This window comes from Sander lucioperca, chromosome 21, assembly GCF_008315115.2.
Source record: "Sander lucioperca isolate FBNREF2018 chromosome 21, SLUC_FBN_1.2, whole genome shotgun sequence".
In the NCBI taxonomy this organism is placed as follows: domain Eukaryota; kingdom Metazoa; phylum Chordata; class Actinopteri; order Perciformes; family Percidae; genus Sander; species Sander lucioperca.
In genome coordinates, this window is record NC_050193.1 from 8082996 (window position 1) to 8102309 (window position 19314).

Consider the following 19314-nt stretch of genomic DNA (forward strand, 5'->3'; position numbering starts at 1 on the left):
ACACCACGAGGTCTGTCCAACAGGCGAAGAAAGGCACGAGGCCAGGCTCCAGCCCACAAACGACATGTAAAGGACGACATGGTTGGCCTTAGAGACTCTGGAGCACTGGACCAGTAAAAGTCAGCTGACTCCATCGTGGCGAGATCGACTGTTCCGTCACTGTCAAATACCGCCGGCAGCAGGAGTCACAAGCATAGTTGAACAGTTTTATTGCTAAGCACATTATCGAGACGCAGTGGGGAAACTGAAAGAGACATGCAGATTGACAGCGGTGTAGGAAAGTAGGTGATCAGGTGAATGGGAGAAGCGGGAAAACTGAACAGGGCGACTAGTGGACAGGTGAGGAATGTCAGCCCCAGGACAGGTGTACTGATGTAAACTGCCATTGCTAAAAATGCAAAATTGAGGTGAATAAAAAGCAATGGACTCCAACTCTATTATGATTAGCAATCCACTTCATTAGGCTACTGCATCTGCACATTTTCTAATACCGAGAGGCTGGATGCATAAATGTTCATGTTGTCGTGTTGGTTCTGTGGGACTCTTCAGACAGTAATACTCTTTATACTAAGGCAGTATAATGCTAGGCAACTAATTATGCTTGCATTGCATTAAACCTAAAATTCCATCTCTCTCTCCATCTATGTGTCTCTCTTTCACACACACACACACGCACGCACACACACACGCACGCGCACGCACACACACACACACACACACACACACACACACACACACACACACACACACACACACACTGATGTTTTCCATTGGCCCTCTGCTGGTCATTGTCAGACATTGTCTGAGATTGTAGAAGGTGCCACCATATTCTTTCATGCATCAAAGTAAATATTTACATTTGCCCTTAGACATAATTATCATATTTCCATGTACTATTTGACTGTGTATTTCTTGTAGTTTCATTTATTTAAGGAATGCATTTATTTAATTAAATTCTTGATTGGAGAAGTAATTGCATAACGTTACTCAAGTAGTCTTTAAGACCTGTGCATGCATTTCTTTCAATAGATGAAACATGTCTTAGTTTGACTTTGTGTAGTGTAATTTGCACAAGTTGATGACGATAAATAAAGGAAGATACACAGTACAGCGTGTTGTTATTCTGTTGAATGCACACTAGAGAGCAGCACTGGATTACTATTACTGTAAGGCACTGAGGGCACTCTTACTTTAAAAAGACACACATACACACACACACACGCACACAAACGGGCATACATACACTCAAGAGGGACAACCCTAGATTTCACCAGAAGTCAGGTCTCATTTTTTAACTCCTCTCATCTGCAGGATGCACCTGCAGGCCTCCTGTCTTTATTTAACTTCATGTAAATTAAGAGGTTAAGTGTCAGTTCTCTGTAAGCTGCCCTTTACTGGAAACACACTATGTTGTAAAATATTGTGTGAAAAGCCAGAGCTTGAATCTTGCAACAGGTGTCTCCTTTTAATTTGTAAAAACAACTTGTGATTTAGATGAAAATGATTTTGTAAACTTGTACTAAAGCAAGGAAATATAAATATTCATCAAATATACAAAAGTGGATGCAAACCACGAATCCATATCATTAGGAACTGACAAGGTAACAAATACATTACAATAAAACAGCAGGAAATCTTTCAGATCTTTAAGTTATAAAATAGTTTGGGGGTGTCAGAGAACTGAAAATAAAGATCATAACCAAAGCTCCTCCTCCTGTCAGTCCTCTCAGTGTTGTATTAAATTGCTCCTCCAGCACCTCCTATCCTCATCCTCCAAACCCTCTCATCTGTTTCCATTCTCATCTGTCATCCATTCTCAGCACACACTGACAACATGCTGGGGACCCTCTGCACTCTCATCACTGCTCTAACATGTAAGGAGGCTGACTTACTGCAGCTTTGACCTCATGTTGGATTCATCAGTCTGTGTGTTTCTCTTGACTCCATGTCCTCTTGTTGTTTCCAGGTATGAGTGGTGTGACCGTGGTGACACAGAAGCCTCCTGTTGTCACGGTGAGGAAAGGAGAGACAGCCACCATGGACTGTAACCTGGGGACTGTTACTGACAGTGCAGCTTGCTGGTATAAACAGATTCCAGGAGGAGTTCCTCAGCATGTTCTGAGGTTTTATCACAGCAATAGCTCTCCAAGCTATGGCTCTGGTTTCTCCTCTCCAAAGTTCACATCTATCATCAGTCAACATCAGATTACCGTTTGATCATCACCAATGTGGAGGAGGGAGACTCTGCAGTCTATTACTGTAAAACATGGGATGACTCTGCTAAGGAGTACGTATCACAGTGATTTACACTGTGACAAAAACCTCCTCACAAATACTTCTACTTTTTGAGACCGTCTAAAATAGAGCCATCAAACAACTAACATGTCATGTTCAATATATGTTTTTGGAACTTCTAAGTACTCTTATTGGATCTTAAACTGTGCTTTACACACATGTTTAAATAATGTAAAATAAAAATAAGCAAAGCACCAGTAATTATACACCACCTTCATGAATAATATCTGAGTCTGAGATATTAAACAGGCTTTAAATGCTGCTGTCATTCCACTCAACATTTTCTAGTCATTTAAAGTTTACAGAAGCTGTTCTAAATACCCAAAATGTGATGAATACTTTAGAGATAGACAGGTAGTGATGATTGTTAATCTTCCAGATGAACTCAATCTGACAGTAATCTAACTACATTAATCATGTTTCATGAAGCAGAGCCCAAAGAAAACTGCTCCACAGTGGTTCAAAAAGCCAGACACTTCATTGATGTGCAGCTAAAACATGGGCAAATTAAAATACTACATTAACATCACTACAGGTTATGTAGATGCAGAGATTTTTGATTAGTTTTTAATAGTATGAGTCAGAACAATTTGGATTAATAGCAAACATGTTTGGTTGCTGAGAGGAATATTTAAAAGAATAAAAACACTGAGATGAGAAGTAAACTTTTACACTCTGATCAGAAGGATGTTCATAAAATGTACAACAAAGTGAGAACTTTAAAGCAATCTTAAAACTCAATAACAATATAGTTATAATCTGGACTATATGACTATTTAAAGAATAATCTAGAAAAATAAACAAAAATTAATATGATATCACCATTGCAGTAGAAAAGACTCACACAAATAATATTAAATACATTTTTACATACAGTTTTATGAGCAATAGAAGTTATTAAATGTCTATTTTAATAAGAAATGATTCATTGTGAGACCACATACAGTACATGCTGTCATTTATTAATGAATGAAACAGTGTTGAGTGTGTATGCTCCTCCTCCACTTCTCCTCTCCTCAGTGTCTTTATAAGCTTCAGTCTCTCTTCTCCTCACACTCCAACCCTGCTCACCTCTCAGCTGGACAGTAAGGGACGTTTACACCACACACTGACAACATGCTGGGGACCCTCTGCACTCTCATCACTGCTCTAACATGTAAGGAGGCTGACTTACTGCAGCTTTGACATCATGTTGGATTCATCAGTCTATGTGTTTCTCTTGACTCTGTGTCCTCTTGTTGTTTCCAGGTGTGAGTGGTGTGACCGTGGTGACACAGAAGCCTCCTGTTGTCACGGTGAGGAAAGGAGAGACAGCCACCATGGACTGTAACCTGGGGGCTGTTACTGACAGTGCTGCTTGCTGGTATAAACAGATTCCAGGAGGAGTTCCTCAGCATGTTCTGAGGTTTTATCACAGCTGGAGCTCTCCAAACTATGGCTCTGGTTTCTCCTCTCCAAAGTTCACATCTAATCATCAGTCAACATCAGATTATCGTTTGATCATCACCAATGTGGAGGAGGGAGACTCTGCAGTCTATTACTGTCAAACATGGGACAGCTCTGCTAAGGAGAACGTATCACAGTGATTTACACTGTGACAAAAACCTCCTCACAAATACTTCTGCTTTTTGAGTCTCTGACACATCTCCACAATAGAGCAATTAAACAACTCGGTGTAATAACACACTATGTACAATATTTGTTTTGGAACTTCTAAGTACTCTTATTTGATCTTTAACTTTGCTTTACACACATGTTTAATTATTAAAAATAAGCAAAGCACCAGCAACTATGCACCACCTTCATGCATAATATCTGAGTCTGACCAACAGGCTTTAAATGCTGCTGTGTCATTCAACAGGTCATGTAGATACAGATATCTTTCATTAGTTTTTAATATATGAGTCAGAACAATTTGGATGAATAGCAAACATCTTTGCTTGCTGAGAGGAATATTTAGAAGAATAAAAACACTGAGATGAGAAGTCAACTTTTACACTCTGTCTAGAAGGCTGTTCATAAACTCAGTGAGAACTTGATGACACAATCTTAAAAAAACAATAACAATGTAATGTATCTTGTGGTCTAAATGATAAATTAAAGAATAATTTAGAAAGATAAACAGAAATAAATCTGATACCATAGATACAACGTATACACATACTATTAAATACATTTACAGAAACATTTTTACAAGCAATATAATTGATCAAATATATGTTTTTAATAAAAACTAAATGTTATGTCAAACCGCATTTATGATATAGTTTATTAATTAATCAAACAGTGCGCGTGTGTAAACTCCTCCTCCTCCACTTCTCCTCTCCTCAGTGTCTTTATAAGCTTCGGTCTCTCTTCTCCTCACACTCCAACCCTGCTCACCTCTCAGCTGGACAGTAAGGGACGTTTACACCACACACTGACAACATGCTGGGGACCCTCTGCACTCTCATCACTGCTCTAACATGTAAGATATACTTCTCTTTCCTTTTACAGCCTATATTTTCACTCAGAAACCTATCACTCATGTATTTTCTCTGTATGTTGACAGATGTTGATGCAGTGATAGTGCTGACCCAGACGCCTCCTGTCCACACAGTTTCTACAGGACAAGAGGTTGTTCTCAAATGCAACATTCAGAGATATGATGGAAATTCTGTCAGATGGTATAAACAGGTTCCTGGTGAAGCTCCTCAGTATGTTCTCAGTTTTTACCATTCTCACAGTTCCCTCAGCTTTGGATTAGGATTCTCCTCAGACCGATTCAACTCTAAATCCTCATCAAACATAGATTATCAGTTTATCATAAAGCAGGCAGAGACAGGAGACTCTGCTCAGTATTACTGTCAGACATGGGATGACTCTGCTTCTGCAGCTGTATCACAGTGAGTCACACTGTGACAAAAACCTCAATAAGAGACTCACCACAGCTTTTATGAATTCTAAATGAAATCAAACACTTCAGGTCAGAAAAACTGAACCAAAACATTGAAGGACATTCAATGAATTTCTCTGAAGAGACAAGAGTCTTTGAAACAAGTCCAGCAGTGTTTGGGAATATAATCTGACTGATGAAGTGAATGAGTTGTTGACAGTGAAAGTTGGTCTCAACAGGATGTTTCAGTTCCACTCCCCTCATTAGTGAGAGTCAGGAGGTTTTTGTACAGCCATGTATACAAACTGAATCACTGTGGTATTCGGACAAGGCACCAAGCTGATTGTGACAAGTAAGTACTTTTGATCATAAAACAGGATAGATTTGATGTTTTTAAGATGAATTAATAAATGTATATGTTGCTTACTGTTTAGAATATTTAACACTTTGTTCATTGAGTAATAGAGTTTGCTTTGATGTCAGGCTGTGTGTTTGAAGGCAAAGGAACGATCTGCAAATGATCACACATCTTTTAATATTTTGTGTAAATATTCTCAGGTGTTCTGATAGTTGATAGATTTGAAACAGTTGGGCAACATTTACAAGATTGTTATTGTTTACTTTTAAAACCTATGACAAGTTTTAACATTGTAGAAGTCATAATCTGTCAGTAGTTTTTTTTTTTTTTTTACATTGTGATATCAATACTAAATTACTGCTTGTAGTGTTCATTTACTAATCTTCTAAAATGTAGGGATAATTTTGACTTTACCTGAATATCATTGTGGCTGTTTGAAAATGGTAGATAGACCTCACAAAAGAAAAGTTATTACTCATATACCGTCATTTCTAAAAGTGAATGAAATTATCATATTATACTTCAAATACCATTTTGTAAGACACAGAAGGGCACTTTATGAATTAGTTTCCAACATAAAAGTGATACTGAAGTAATCAAAATTAAAAAAAGTGAATGATACATACATTTTGATCTAACATATACGTCATTGTTTTTGCCAAATTAAAACTCTTTACTTCTTCAGCATTTTTGTTATATTCTAAACACAACTAATAATATAATCTGTTTCTGTCATGCTTTATGTGAATGATTTGTTTCCTAGTTATTTGATGAATGTCCTGTGTGTGTTTTCAGGCTCCAGTCTCCCTCGTCCTGTCCTGACAGTCTTCCCTCCGTCCAGTGCTGAGCTCCAGTCCAACAAAGCCTCTCTGGTCTGTCTGTCCATTTTGCCCAGTGAGTCTAAGGGTTTTGCAGATGTGAGCTGGTTGGCTGGTGGGAGTCCAGTGAGCACTGGGATCTCTACCAGCACCGCTGTTCAGCAACCAGACCACACTTTCCAAATCAGCAGCTATCTGGCCATCCAGACGTCAGACTGGAACAATGATCAGGTTTATACATGTAGAGTGTCTTTGGGCTCCCAGCCTGATGAACAGACGGAGAAAAATATGACAATGTCTGACTGCCGCATAAAATAGGTGACTAGATGTATCTCAATCTTTCATGCTAGTGCTTCACCTTCATTTAAAAAGATGAGAGATTCTAATGTTAGTTGGTGGTAATGTTTTAGCTTTGCTGTATTGTGCATGGATTGTTTTAATAAAAGCATTTTGTTTTGAAAAAAATACTGCTTTTTATTTGTTTTTCTTGACTTGAAAACCAAAGGAAATCTGATTTAGTGAGATTATGTAGACAGCACATGAATTCTCTTCTTAATTTATAATTCATGACTTATTCATATTATTACCACTCATATGGCTTCAGGTCAAGCAAATATTATGCATTGAGTTAATTCACAGCAATTTCAAAGTGCAATAGTGTTTTATTAGATTTAAAAAAAAAAAATGTTATTCATTGCTTATTTTCTAATTCAAACATTACTTCGAACTAATATAATTTCTTATGAGATAAATTGGGAGGTGCCTCCCCGTTCTGATTGAAAGTGATCTTGCATAATCTCCCTGGATGTGTGCTTTTCATTTTGTTTTCAAGAATAAACTATCATTAAAAAAATCCTTTGGAAAACTGAATTGGGACTGTTTCCTTAAATTACAATTTGAACTGATTGAAATTAGTTTAAAAGTCTCAATGAGAGCTCAACACAGTCTAACGTGTTATCTGAAAATATTATCATATTGGTCGCTGCAGGAGTCCCCATCTCAAGTGCTACTAATTATCGTTATGTTTTTTTCTTTAAAAACAAAAGCTAATAATTGAATGCTGTCTCTCAAACAGACCCATTTGTTATTCACCATTTTATGAACATGTTAAATTACTCTCTGGTGGTGACTGGAAATAAACTATTTTTTTAAGGGATAAGATCATAAAGTTTTATAAAAGGTCAAAGAATTAAGCTGAATTAGAACAACTAGCGCCTTTCATTCTAATAGGTTATCTGTGTGTCCAATAACTAAGACATGACATTAAGAAATATCTAAGTTTATATATATATATATATATATATATATATATATATATATATATATATATATATTTTTTTTTTTTTTTTATTTATTTATTTTTTTACATTTTATTGATTTCATGAAAAATATGCGGTAGTGAGAGATTGACCAAATGACAGCATTTGAACTATCAGTGTGTTTCCAGTCAGAGACAGTTTACTCTTATTGTACAGAGAGCTGACCCTTGACCACTTCATTAACATGGAGCTATAAATAAGGAGAGGAGGCCTGCAGGTGCATCCTGGGAAGGAAGAGATGGAGCAGTAGAGAGGTGATGTTTCACTGATGGAGGACTGATTTAACAACTGCAAGCAACTAAGACCAGATACAGATGTTTAGCTTTACTCTCTTTCATGATTTGGCATACTTTAAAAGTCATTGTCTTAATCAACATAAATACCTATACGATTTTGTTTGCGAATTTTCTTAATAAAACAAAAAAAAACTGAAAGTGAGACAGAAATAATAATCTAGATGTCTTCCTAACTGCCATTGTCAGTGACAAAAATTACAGAAGCAATCTTTTTTTTTTCACAATGTTTTTTTTATTGAATACATTTTATCATTTGCAAAGCTGATACAACATGTATGACAAGCATGCAGACATCTTTTCTAACATGTAAAGCTTGAAATGAGCAAACAGCACAAATAGTAAAGAAGCAGATGTTAAATGGTCATTCTGCTCCTCTACTGTTCTTCAGTGGGACAGTCTGACTTGCGGATGTTTTTCTCTGAAGTCTGGGAGCCCAAAGACACTCTACATGTGTAAACCTGATCCCTGTTCCAGTCTGACGTCTGGACGGCCAGATAGCTGCTGATTTGGAAAGTGTGGTCTGGTTGCTGAACAGCGGTGCTGGTAGAGATCCCAGTGCTCACTGGACTCCCACCAGCCAACCAGCTCACATCTGCAAAAGGCCCAGACTGACTGGACAGACAGACCAGAGAGGCTTTGTTGGACTGGAGCTCAGCACTGGACGGAGGGAAGACTGTCAGGACAGGAAGGCTGGAGCCTGAAAACACACAAAGAACATTCATCAAAAAAAATCCTTAACACAAAGCATGACATATTCATTTATTAGTTGTGTTGACAATATAACAAACACGCTGAAGAAGTTAAGCATTTTAAATCGTCAAAAACATTCAGAAATCAACACATAAAATATGAGCAGTGTTCCTTTATAAAAGTAAATCTATGAATCACTAACTTCATAATTTTTATGTTGGAAACAAATTCATAAAGTGCCCTTCTGTGTCTTATAATTTGTATTCTTATATATGGATCTCAGTGACTGTGAGAATTTACAGTAAATTAGTTGTCACTTTTTTGTGTAGAGTCTATCTATCTACCATCAAAGGAAAAAATAACTTCAAACAGCCACAATGATATTCAGGTAAAGTCAAAAATCTCGATGAAGATTAGTAAATAGTACATTACAAGCACAGTTATTTGGTTTTGATATTAAAATGTAAAATACTGTGGACAGATTTTTTTAACATGGTGTTTTTGTTAAAACTTGTTTAAAGTTGTTCAAACTTGTCATAAGTGGAGAAAATAAATGAGAACAATCTGTAAATATTGTCTCTCTTACAAATTCCTCAGCCATCAAAAAACTTTAGAATATGTGTAATCATGTAATGTATTGTGATCAGACGCTGATCGTTCCTTTGCCTTCAAACACACAGCCTGATATCAAAGCATGTGTAAAAAAGTAAATACATTATTCACTGAACAACATGTTATTTTCTAAACATTTAGCAATGTATACATTTATTAATGTGTCATAATATGCATCAGAAACATCAAAGCACATGTCATCTATTACTCAATGAACAAAATGTTAAATATTCTAAACAGTAAGCAACATATTAATTTATTAATTCATCTTAACATGTATCAGAAACATCAAATCTATCCTGTTTTATGATCAGTTAAAAAGTACTTACTTGTCACAATCAGCTTGGTGCCTTGTCCGAATACCACAGTGATTCAGTTTGTATACATGGCTGTACAAAAACCTCCTGACTCTCACTAATGAGGGGAGTGGAACTGAAACATCCTGTTGAGACCAACTTTCACTGTCAACATCTCATTCACTTCATCAGTCAGATTATATTCCCAAACACTGCTGGACTTGTTTCAAAGACTCTTGTCTCTTCAGAGGAATTCATTGAATGTCCTTAAATGTTTTGGTTCAGTTTTTCTGACCTGAAGTGTTTGATTTCATTTAGAATTCATAAAAGCTGTGGTGAGTCTCTTATTGAGGTTTTTGTCACAGTGTGAATCACTGTGATACAGCTGCAGAAGCAGAGTCATCCCATGTCTGACAGTAATACTGAGCAGAGTCTCCTGTCTCTGCCTGCTTTATGATAAACTGATAATCTATGTTTGATGAGGATTTAGAGTTGAATCGGTCTGAGGAGAATCCTGATCCAAAGCTGAGGGAACTGCCAGAATGGAGAAATCTGAGAACATACTGAGGAGCTTCACCAGGAACCTGTTTATACCATCTGACAGAATTTCCATCATATCTCTGAATGTTGCATTTGAGAACAACCTCTTGTCCTGTAGAAACTGTGTGGACAGGAGGCGTCTGGGTCAGCACTATCACTGCATCAACATCTGTCAACATACAGAGAAAATACATGAGTGAAAGGTTTCTGTGTGAAAATATGGGCTGTAAAAGGAAAGAGAAGTATATCTTACATGTTAGAGCAGTGATGAGAGTGCAGAGGGTCCCCAGCATGTTGTCAGTGTGTGGTGTAAACGTCCCTTACTGTCCAGCTGAGAGGTGAGCAGGGTTGGAGTGTGAGGAGAAGAGAGACCGAAGCTTATAAAGACACTGAGGAGAGGAGAAGTGGAGGAGGAGGAGTTTACACACGCAACACTGTTTTCATTCATTAATAAACTACATCATAAATGGGGTTTCACATGAAATATTTTTTATTAAAAACATATATTTGATCAATTATATTGCTTGTAAAAATGTATCTGTAAATGTATTTAATAGTATGCGTATAAGTTTTATCTATGGTATCAGATTTATTTCTGTTTATCTTTCTAAATTATTCTTTAAATTATCATTTAGACCACAAGATACATTACATTGTTGTTTTTTTAAGATTGTGTCATCAAGTTCTCACTGAGTTTATGAACAGCCTTCTAGACAGAGTGTAAAAGTTGACTTCTCATCTCAGTGTTTTTATTCTTCTAAATATTCCTCTCAGCAAGCAAAGATGTTTGCTATTCATCCAAATTGTTCTGACTCATATATTAAAAACTAATGAAAGATATCTGTATCTACATGACCTGTAGTAATGTTAATGTAGTATTTTAATTTGCGCATGTTTTAGCTGCAAAACAACATTGAGTCGAATGACACAGCAGCATTTAAAGCCTGTTGGTCAGACTCAGATATTATGCATGAAGGTTGTGCATAGTTACTGGTGCTTTGCTTATTTTTAATTAATTAAACATGTGTGTAGAGCAAATTTAAAGATCCAATAAGAGTACTTATTATTACAAATATTGTACATAGTGTGTTATTACACCGAGTTGTTTAATTGCTCTATTGTGGAGATGTGTCAGAGACTCAAAAAACAGAAGTATTTGTGAGGAGGTTTTTGTCACAGTGTAAATCACTGTGATACGTACTCCTTAGCAGAGCTGTCCCATGTTTGACAGTAATAGACTGCTGAGTCTCCCTCCTCCACATTGGTGATGATCAAACGATAATCTGATGTTGACTGATGATTAGATGTGAACTTTGGAGAGGAGAAACCAGAGCCATAGCTTGGAGAGCTATTGCTGTGATAAAACCTCAGAACATGCTGAGGAACTCCTCCTGGAATCTGTTTATACCAGCAAGCAGCACTGTCAGTAACAGCCCCCAGGTTACAGTCCATGGTGGCTGTCTCTCCTTTCCTCACCGTGACAACAGGAGGCTTCTGTGTCACCACGGTCACACCACTCACACCTGGAAACAACAAGAGGACACAGAGTCAAGAGAAACACACAGACTCATGAATCCAACATGAGGTCAAAGCTGCAGTAAGTCAGCCTCCTTACATGTTAGAGCAGTGATGAGAGTGCAGAGGGTCCCCAGCATGTTGTCAGTGTGTGGTGTAAACGTCCCTTACTGTCCAGCTGAGAGGTGAGCAGGGTTGGAGTGTGAGGAGAAGAGAGACTGAAGCTTATAAAGACACTGAGGAGAGGAGAAGTGGAGGAGGAGGAGTTTAACGAATCCTGTCATTCATTAATAAATGACAGGATTTTTGTGTTTTCACATCATATCCACAAATCAGTTTGATTTGTTTTTGTTCCTGTTGGATTTGTAAGCCTGCTGAAGTCCTTTGCATCATTGTTAATAATCTCAGGGGTTGTTTCATTTGCAAGACATGAAGTAAAATATGATCAGATGCTAGATATGTCTTCAGGTTCATGTTTTCTTACAGGAGTATATTACAGTAGTAATCTGTTCAATAATAAGCAGGATGTACAGTAGAGTAAACATAACTGTTTATCTCTTATCATAGTTTCGTCACGCTTTTCTGAACTGTCTCTCACCAAGGGAAAATTATTCATGTTGATAATGACTTATGTGATCCATTCATTGGAAACATATCATTAACATTTACATCTAGAGGATATGTAAGCAGGTCAATGTAATATTTTAATTTGGTTTGGTTTTATCTTCACTTAAACAAACTGTTTAGTTTTTCCTACGTATGTCTGCCAGATGTACTTTGGGTCTATTAAGGAAGTGGAAACAATGCAGTTTGATTGATATTTAATGTGAGTGTAAATATAATAATGATCACTACATGTGCACCAGAGGATTTCTCTCAAGAAGGATTTATTAAATTCTGGGATGCGAAGCCGTTGCAAACTTTGAATCTTGTGTGAAGAGTAGCAAGATGCATTAATATTTACAATTATTTTTCCAACAGTGTAATTGATTATGACTTGATTTTGCTTGTATGAATATTGCATAATGCGTATGTATAATAGACTACTAAGTTAGACTAAGGATTTATTTGAGAATCCAATTAAAGCGTTTAAAAATATTAAAATATATTTTTAATATATAAGTGAGCAATTTACAGAAATCATTGGCTGTTGGCTTCTTTCCTAGTCAAGATGTGTCAGAGAAAAAGCAGAAGTATTTGTGAGGAGGTTTTTGTCACAGTGTAAATCACTGTGATACGTTCTCCTTAGCAGAGCCGTCCCATGTTTGACAGTAATAGACTGCTGAGTCTCCCTCCTCCACATTTTTGATGATCAAACGATAATCTGATGTTGACTGATGATTAGATGTGAATTTTGGAGAGGAGAAACCAGAGCCATAGGTTGGAGAGCTAGAGCTATGTATAAAATATAATACAAACTGAGGAACTCCTCCTGGAATCTGTTTATACCAGCGAGCAGCACTGCTTGTAACAGTCCCCAGGTTACAGTCCATGGTGGCTGTCTCTCCTTTCCTCACCGTGACAACAGGAGGCTTCTGTGTCACCACGGTCACACCACTCACACCTGGAAACAACAAGAGGACACAGAGTCAAGAGAAACACACAGACTGATGAATCCAACATGAGGTCAAAGCTGCAGTAAGTCAGCCTCCTTACATGTTAGAGCAGTGATGAGAGTGCAGAGGGTCCCCAGCATGTTGGCAGTGTGTGCTGAGAATGGCCTTGTGACTTGGAAAGTGATCTTACTGCTGACAGATGAGAGGGTTTGGAGGATGAGGAGAGGAGGTGCTGGAGGAGCAATTTAATACATCACTGAAACTGAGAGTGACTGACAGGAGGAGGAGCTTTGCTTCAATCTGCATGGTTTCTCAAATGTGTTGGTCTTTTATTTTCTGTGGAGGGAAATTTCTTTAATTTGTCCATTATTGTCAGTGTAGATGAAAACTTTAATTTTACAAAACTCAATAATGCCCTGATGTCAAAATAGCATGCAGTTTACATGGATTTCTTAATATTTTCAGTTCCAAATGGATGGAATTCATTGTTTTATACACAAGTAATTGTCCTTCAATTAAAAACTTGTAATTTAGATCATGATGATTTTTTTTTAAATCATCATGATCTACTTTACAAGTTTTTTTATAAGTCAAAAACATCTACTACAAAATATAAGCGTTAGCTCAGCGGACATGTACACATTTCACACACATAAGAAGTTAATGGTCTACGATTGACATAATGATATTAATTAACATATTAGTGCGTTTCCAGTCAGAGACAGTTTCCTCTTATTTAACAGAGAGCTGAAACTTGACCTCTGTATAAATAAGGAGAGGAGACCTGCAGGTGCATCCTGGGAAGGAAGAGAGGGAGGAAAGAGGTGATGCTTCACTGACAGAGGATGAAAACTCAGTTTCATTTACTCATTATGTCTGATTTTCTGATGTCTTAACTACTGCAAGCAACCAAAACCAGAGGAAGACTGAATATTAATCTTGCTGTTGTGCTTTTATTGCAAATTAACAACTAATAAAAATATTGCCTTACTAATTTAAAATGCTGTTTGTGTCTGTAGTGGGGAAGTTTCCCCTAGTGCAGGTAAATGTGTAGTGAACCTGAATGCAGCCTTGGCCTGACCTCTCCCATGGCCAACCCCCTAACTAAGGCTAGGCTACATGTACGTCACCTGTGCTCGGTTTGTCATGTCTCTGCTTCCTGATCGTCCCTGCTTTGGCTGTAGGCTAGTGTTTGTTGCCCTCAGGTATGTGAAAGGTGCATTTCTATGTCACATTTCATGTGTTTCCAAGATAAACAGTTGGTAGTTAATCACCATTTTGTTTGAAGTGCTACAAGGAGACTCTAGTTGTCCCTCCTGCCATGGGAGATGATTTTATTCCCTTTAATATCCCATCTCAGTAGTGTTGAGTAAGTCAAGGGAATTTTACTATAAACGTTTAACCTGGTTAATTGTTAAGTATTGTTGTCTGGTTCAGTTCTGTTTTGCCCTTATCTAGTTTTGTCCTTTGGTTATCTTGTTTTTTTTGTCTTTAGCTTGTGTTCATTTAGTTTAGGTTTGATTGGCATTTATTGTCCTGCCCTTTTATGGTTGGCTTTTTGTGAGTTTTCTTTAACTAACTGGGTTGCCATATTTGTCTGATTTTTGGAAAAAATTCTTTCAGAGGGGGTTGCCATCTTGGTTGGAGGATAGACACTAGTGGTGAGGTTCCTTCATTGTTTTTGCATGTGAGTAATTGCACAGTGACAGAATGTAGACTCCACCATTTTGCTGTGAGGATTGCTGTGTGTGTTGCACCTGAGGTGCGTAGCGGTGGCACACCTGAACACTCCTCCGTGTAGTCTGCCTCTCCACAAGTGGCATCTGCTTAGTATGTTTATAAGTTATTTTTGGGCTTAGTTCTCATATTAAACATGTGTTTTTAAGACCGCTATAAGGCTGTTTTAACATCTTTATAATAAGAATTTTACCCACCCCACCATTTTAGGAAGTTTGTTTATTAACCCTTTTCTTTCAGCAGTTTAAGCTCCTGCTTTTTTGATTTGTTATTAGAAATAAACATTTGATATACTTTGAAACACGCCTCTGCCTCATCAGTAACTGACCTGTGTGCTTTTCTCTCCAGTTTCTTCAATTAATCAATGTTCACATTCAAATTCTCCCCCTTATTGGTGACCCTTGCCGCATGTATATTGATTATCTGGAATTATCAGTGAGATGAACATCAGGAGATAAAATTTAGTTAATGTTAGAAGTCACAAATCAAAGTCTTTTTCAACAATTTTTTTTTCAAATCTTAGATTGAGTTTTGAAAAATGCAGAATTTGCAAAACTGATACATATATTGCAAGCATGCATACAGATCATTTCTAACATGTAAAGCTTGTAATGGGCAAACGGCACAAACGCTAAAGAAGCAGGTGTTAAATTGTCATTCTGCTCTACTATTCTTCAGTGGGACAGTCTGACTTGTTTTTCTGAAGGCTGGGAGCCCAAAGACACTACATGTGTAAACCTGATCCCTCTTCCAGTCTGACATCTGGATGACCAGATAGCTGCTGATTTGGGAAGTCTGGTTGCTGAACAGCGGTGCTGGTAGAGATCCCAGTGCTCATTGGACTCCCGCCAACCAGCTCACATGGCCCTGACTAGACAGACCAGAAAGGCTTTGTTGGACTGAGGAAAGACTGTCAGGACAGGAGGAAGGAGGCTGGAGCCTGAAAACGCACAAAGGACATTAATCAAATAAATGGGAAACAAATCATTGACACAAGGCCTGACTAACAGATTCAATATTGCAATCAAACTGAAAATAGCATTTTAAAAAACTTAGAAATGACTAATGACTTACTGCAGGATTACAGAGCAAAGGAGCTGAATATGCATCACCGATGTCTCAAAGTGTAACACAAGACACTGCTGGACTTGAGGAATGATTCTGAATCTTGTTGCATCATGTTTTATAGTGTTTTGTTTGACAAAAAAATCATAGGCAAAGACATGTTTAGTAGCCTGCTATTACAAAGTGACATTTTTGACTACCACGACTGGCAGCTCGCGGTGCTCTGTACACAGCGCACAGTCACCCATTCTGGGGTAACTAGACCACCAACTACCGCCGAGCTGACAGAACACCACGAACAGCAGCTCACTGTGCTCTGTACCCGGCTCAGTCACCTATTCTCGGTTAACTGAAACACCAACTACCGCTGACCTGACGGAGCACAATGCGGAGTAGTCGACAGCACGTAGCAGCAAACTGCTAGCAACTGTCACACAGTAGCCTGGAGCTCTGTAGCCGATGTCACGTGGCCAGTCGGAGGTCTCCTAATAGTTTTTGTACATTTGTGTGCATAACTTTTCATACAAACCCGTTCATGACAATGCATTGTGAAATCATGTTTTTAAGTTAGGAAAATGAATAAAGTCCAAGCTAATGTTTTATTTGAAAGGCCTGGGGTTACAACATTAGGTCTAAATTATAAGCAAAGCATGGTTTGAACACAAATGTTTATCTCTAATTGTTGCATTTTATTACAGTTTTCTCTACTCACAAAGATAGCATAGGGAATTTTAATCCAAATTCATTTAGTTTGGTAAGCTTTGTGATTCTTTGGATTTACTCAAAGTCAAAAAAATAATGCAGTTATTTGTGGTCATTGTTGTTTTATGTGTTAACTATTCTAAAGGTAAGTTCCACTTACTGATCTATTCTCAGAGTGATGAAGATACTTACCACATATATTTGTCCCCAAGGTCAGGAATGAATCTTTATGCTTTATTTGTCATGCATTGGTGTTTTTTCAGTGCATAGTCTAGTGCAAATGAAAAGCAGAAAACAAATACTGAATATATTTCTTCATGTTCAGTGGTGAGAGAGATTAATTTAGTTAAAGTCTCATGCAGGGTACTGCAGATATAAAGAGCATTAGTTGATATGTGAGGCACTCAAAAGCAGAAGTATTAGTAAGAAGGTTTTTGTCACAGTGTAAATCACTGTGATGCGTTCTCCTTAGCAGAGTTGTCCCATGTTCCACAGTGATAGACTGCAGAGTCTCCTGTCTCTGCCTGCTTTATGATAAACTGATAATCTATGTTTGATGAGGATTTAGAGTTGAATCGGTTTGAGGAGAATCCAGATCCAAAGCTGGGGGAACTGTGAGAATGGTAAAAACTGAGAACATACTGAGGAGCTTCACCAGGAACCTGTTTATACCAAACAACATAATATCCATCATCTCTCTGAATGTTGCAGTTGAGAACAACCTCTTGTCCTGTAGAAACTGTGTGGACAGGAGGCGTCTGGGTCAGCACTATCACTGCATCAACATCTGAAAACATCAGAAAACACATGAGTGAAAGGTTTTTGTGAAAATATGCGCTGTATAAGGAAAGAGAAGTATATCTTACATGTTAGAGCAGTGATGAGAGTGCAGAGGGTCCCCAGCATGTTGTCAGTGTGTGGTGTAAACGTCCCTTACTGTCCAGCTGAGAGGTGAGCAGGGTTGGAGTGTGAGGAGAAGAGAGACTGAAGCTTATAAAGACACTGAGGAGAGAAGTAGTGGAGGAGGAGGAGTTTACACACTTTACCCAGTTTACATTAGTAAATGGGAAGCATTCATGTGGTTTAATGTTATATCCCCAGATAATTTCATAGCAATAATCTCACGTTTCATAATTTATTTAGTTCATGACCATACATTTTCATTTAGGTTTTATATTTTTGTTGCGTATGGAGCAGTGTTATCAGACCTTTCTCTTAAAAAATAATGATTCAAAAGACTATGTGGTGTGGGTATTAAGTTCAAGTTCATGTAGTAGATTGTATATACACAATAACACTGTTTAATGATGAGCAGGACAAAGTGCATAGATATTTTTTATCAGGAGTATCATTAATTCATTAATTTAATTTTCATTAATTGATTTTAGTATATTGTACTGTATGTACAGCCATGTTGGGTAACATTCTATAATCAAGTTATCTTTTCACCCCATGAAAAATAGAGATTTGCTGCAACCGAAATTCAAATTCATAACCTTCATAGTATAGAAATAATATCACATTTTGAGAGTTTCAGCAAAGTTATCTGTAAGATGTCATGAATCAAAAATGTTTACATGCACATGTGGAGATGTCAGAGAAATCATTTGCTATGATGCTATGTTTTTTTCACAGTGTAATGTATCAGACATTCAAAAAACAGAAGTGTTTAGTGAGGAGGTTTTTGTCACAGCTTGAATTACTGTGATACGTGCAGTTTACAGAGTCATCCCAAGTTTCACAGTGATAGACTGCTGAGTCTCCCTCCTCCACATTACTGATGGTCAATCGATACTGTGTCCCTGACAGATGACTAGAAGTGAATTTGGGAGAGGAGAAACCAGAGCCATAACGTGGGGAGGAGTAGCTATGTATAAAATATAATACAAACTGAGGAACTCCTCCTGGAATCTGTTTATACCAGCGAGCAGCACTGCCTGTAACAGTCCCCAGGTTACAGTCCATGGTGGCTGTCTCTCCTTTCCTCACCGTGACAACAGGAGACTTCTGTGTCACCACGGTCACACCACTCACACCTGGAAACAACAAGAGGACACGGAGTCAAGAGAAACACACAGACTGATGAATCCAACATGAGGTCAAAGCTGCAGTAAGTCAGCCTTCTTACATGTTAGAGCAGTGATGAGAGTGCAGAGGGTCCCCAGCATGTTGGCAGTGTGTGCTGAGAATGGCCTTGTGACTTGGAAAGTGATCTTACTGCTGACAGATGAGAGGGTTTGGAGGATGAGGAGAGGAGGTGCTGGAGGAGCAATTTAATACATCACTGAAACTGAGAGGGACTGACAGGAGGAGGAGCTTTGCTTTAATCTGCATTATTTTTTCATTCATTATCTGAAAAAAGATATTCTGTTTTAATGTAATGGATTTTCTACTTTGTCTAGTTTCAAATGAAACGAATGCTAGCATTCAAGTTTCAATGTATGTTGTAAACCTTTATATTTGCTTGCTTTAGTTGGGCTTAAAAATAACAGAATTTAACGTATAATTATATTTAAAGGGTTTTTTAATCTATCGCTGGATATAAACTTGCCCACAGTGCACACGTGAATATAATTCATTCAAATAAGAAGTAAACTGTCTGTGATTGTGATAACGTGTTAATAATTAATCCATCAGTGT

General features: G+C 37.7%; 2 protein-coding genes, 1 pseudogene and 2 gene segments (V, D, J or C); 2 read left to right on the forward strand and 3 right to left on the reverse strand.

Annotated features, from left to right (window-relative positions):
* Positions 1-1735: 1735 nt before the first annotated feature.
* On the forward strand, positions 1736-2282 carry LOC118494165. The segment is given in 2 exon segments: positions 1736-1874; positions 1967-2282. Coding segments are annotated over 2 exon segments (291 nt in total).
* A 1004-nt stretch (positions 2283-3286) lies between these two features.
* On the forward strand, positions 3287-6717 carry LOC116059619 (immunoglobulin lambda-1 light chain-like). 2 transcript variants are annotated; one of them, XM_031312838.2, is made up of 4 exons: positions 3287-3451; positions 3544-3869; positions 5489-5522; positions 6324-6717. In XM_031312838.2, exons 1-4 carry the CDS (start codon positions 3412-3414, stop codon positions 6662-6664), a joined length of 741 nt encoding a protein of 246 aa, XP_031168698.1. In that variant the 5' UTR covers positions 3287-3411; the 3' UTR covers positions 6665-6717. The 2 variants fall into 2 exon arrangements, with proteins under 2 accessions (XP_031168698.1, XP_035852913.1); XM_035997020.1 differs by lacking the exons at positions 3287-3451; positions 3544-3869 and adding exons at positions 4630-4762; positions 4847-5172.
* Positions 6718-8180: 1463 nt separating this feature from the next.
* LOC116059620 (immunoglobulin lambda-1 light chain-like) lies at positions 8181-11861 on the reverse strand. 2 transcript variants are annotated; one of them, XM_031312843.2, is made up of 4 exons: positions 11715-11861; positions 11297-11622; positions 9593-9626; positions 8181-8658 (listed from the first exon to the last, which is right to left on the reverse strand). In XM_031312843.2, exons 1-4 carry the CDS (start codon positions 11752-11754, stop codon positions 8336-8338), a joined length of 723 nt encoding a protein of 240 aa, XP_031168703.2. In that variant the 5' UTR covers positions 11755-11861; the 3' UTR covers positions 8181-8335. The 2 variants fall into 2 exon arrangements, with proteins under 2 accessions (XP_031168703.2, XP_031168700.1); XM_031312840.2 differs by lacking the exons at positions 11297-11622; positions 11715-11861 and adding exons at positions 9943-10268; positions 10353-10487.
* Positions 11862-12728: 867 nt separating this feature from the next.
* Positions 12729-13475, reverse strand: LOC116059621. The segment is given in 2 exon segments: positions 12729-13178; positions 13271-13475. Coding segments are annotated over 2 exon segments (378 nt in total).
* Positions 13476-15574: 2099 nt separating this feature from the next.
* Positions 15575-19240, reverse strand: LOC116059622 (annotated as a pseudogene).
* Positions 19241-19314: the final 74 nt, after the last annotated feature.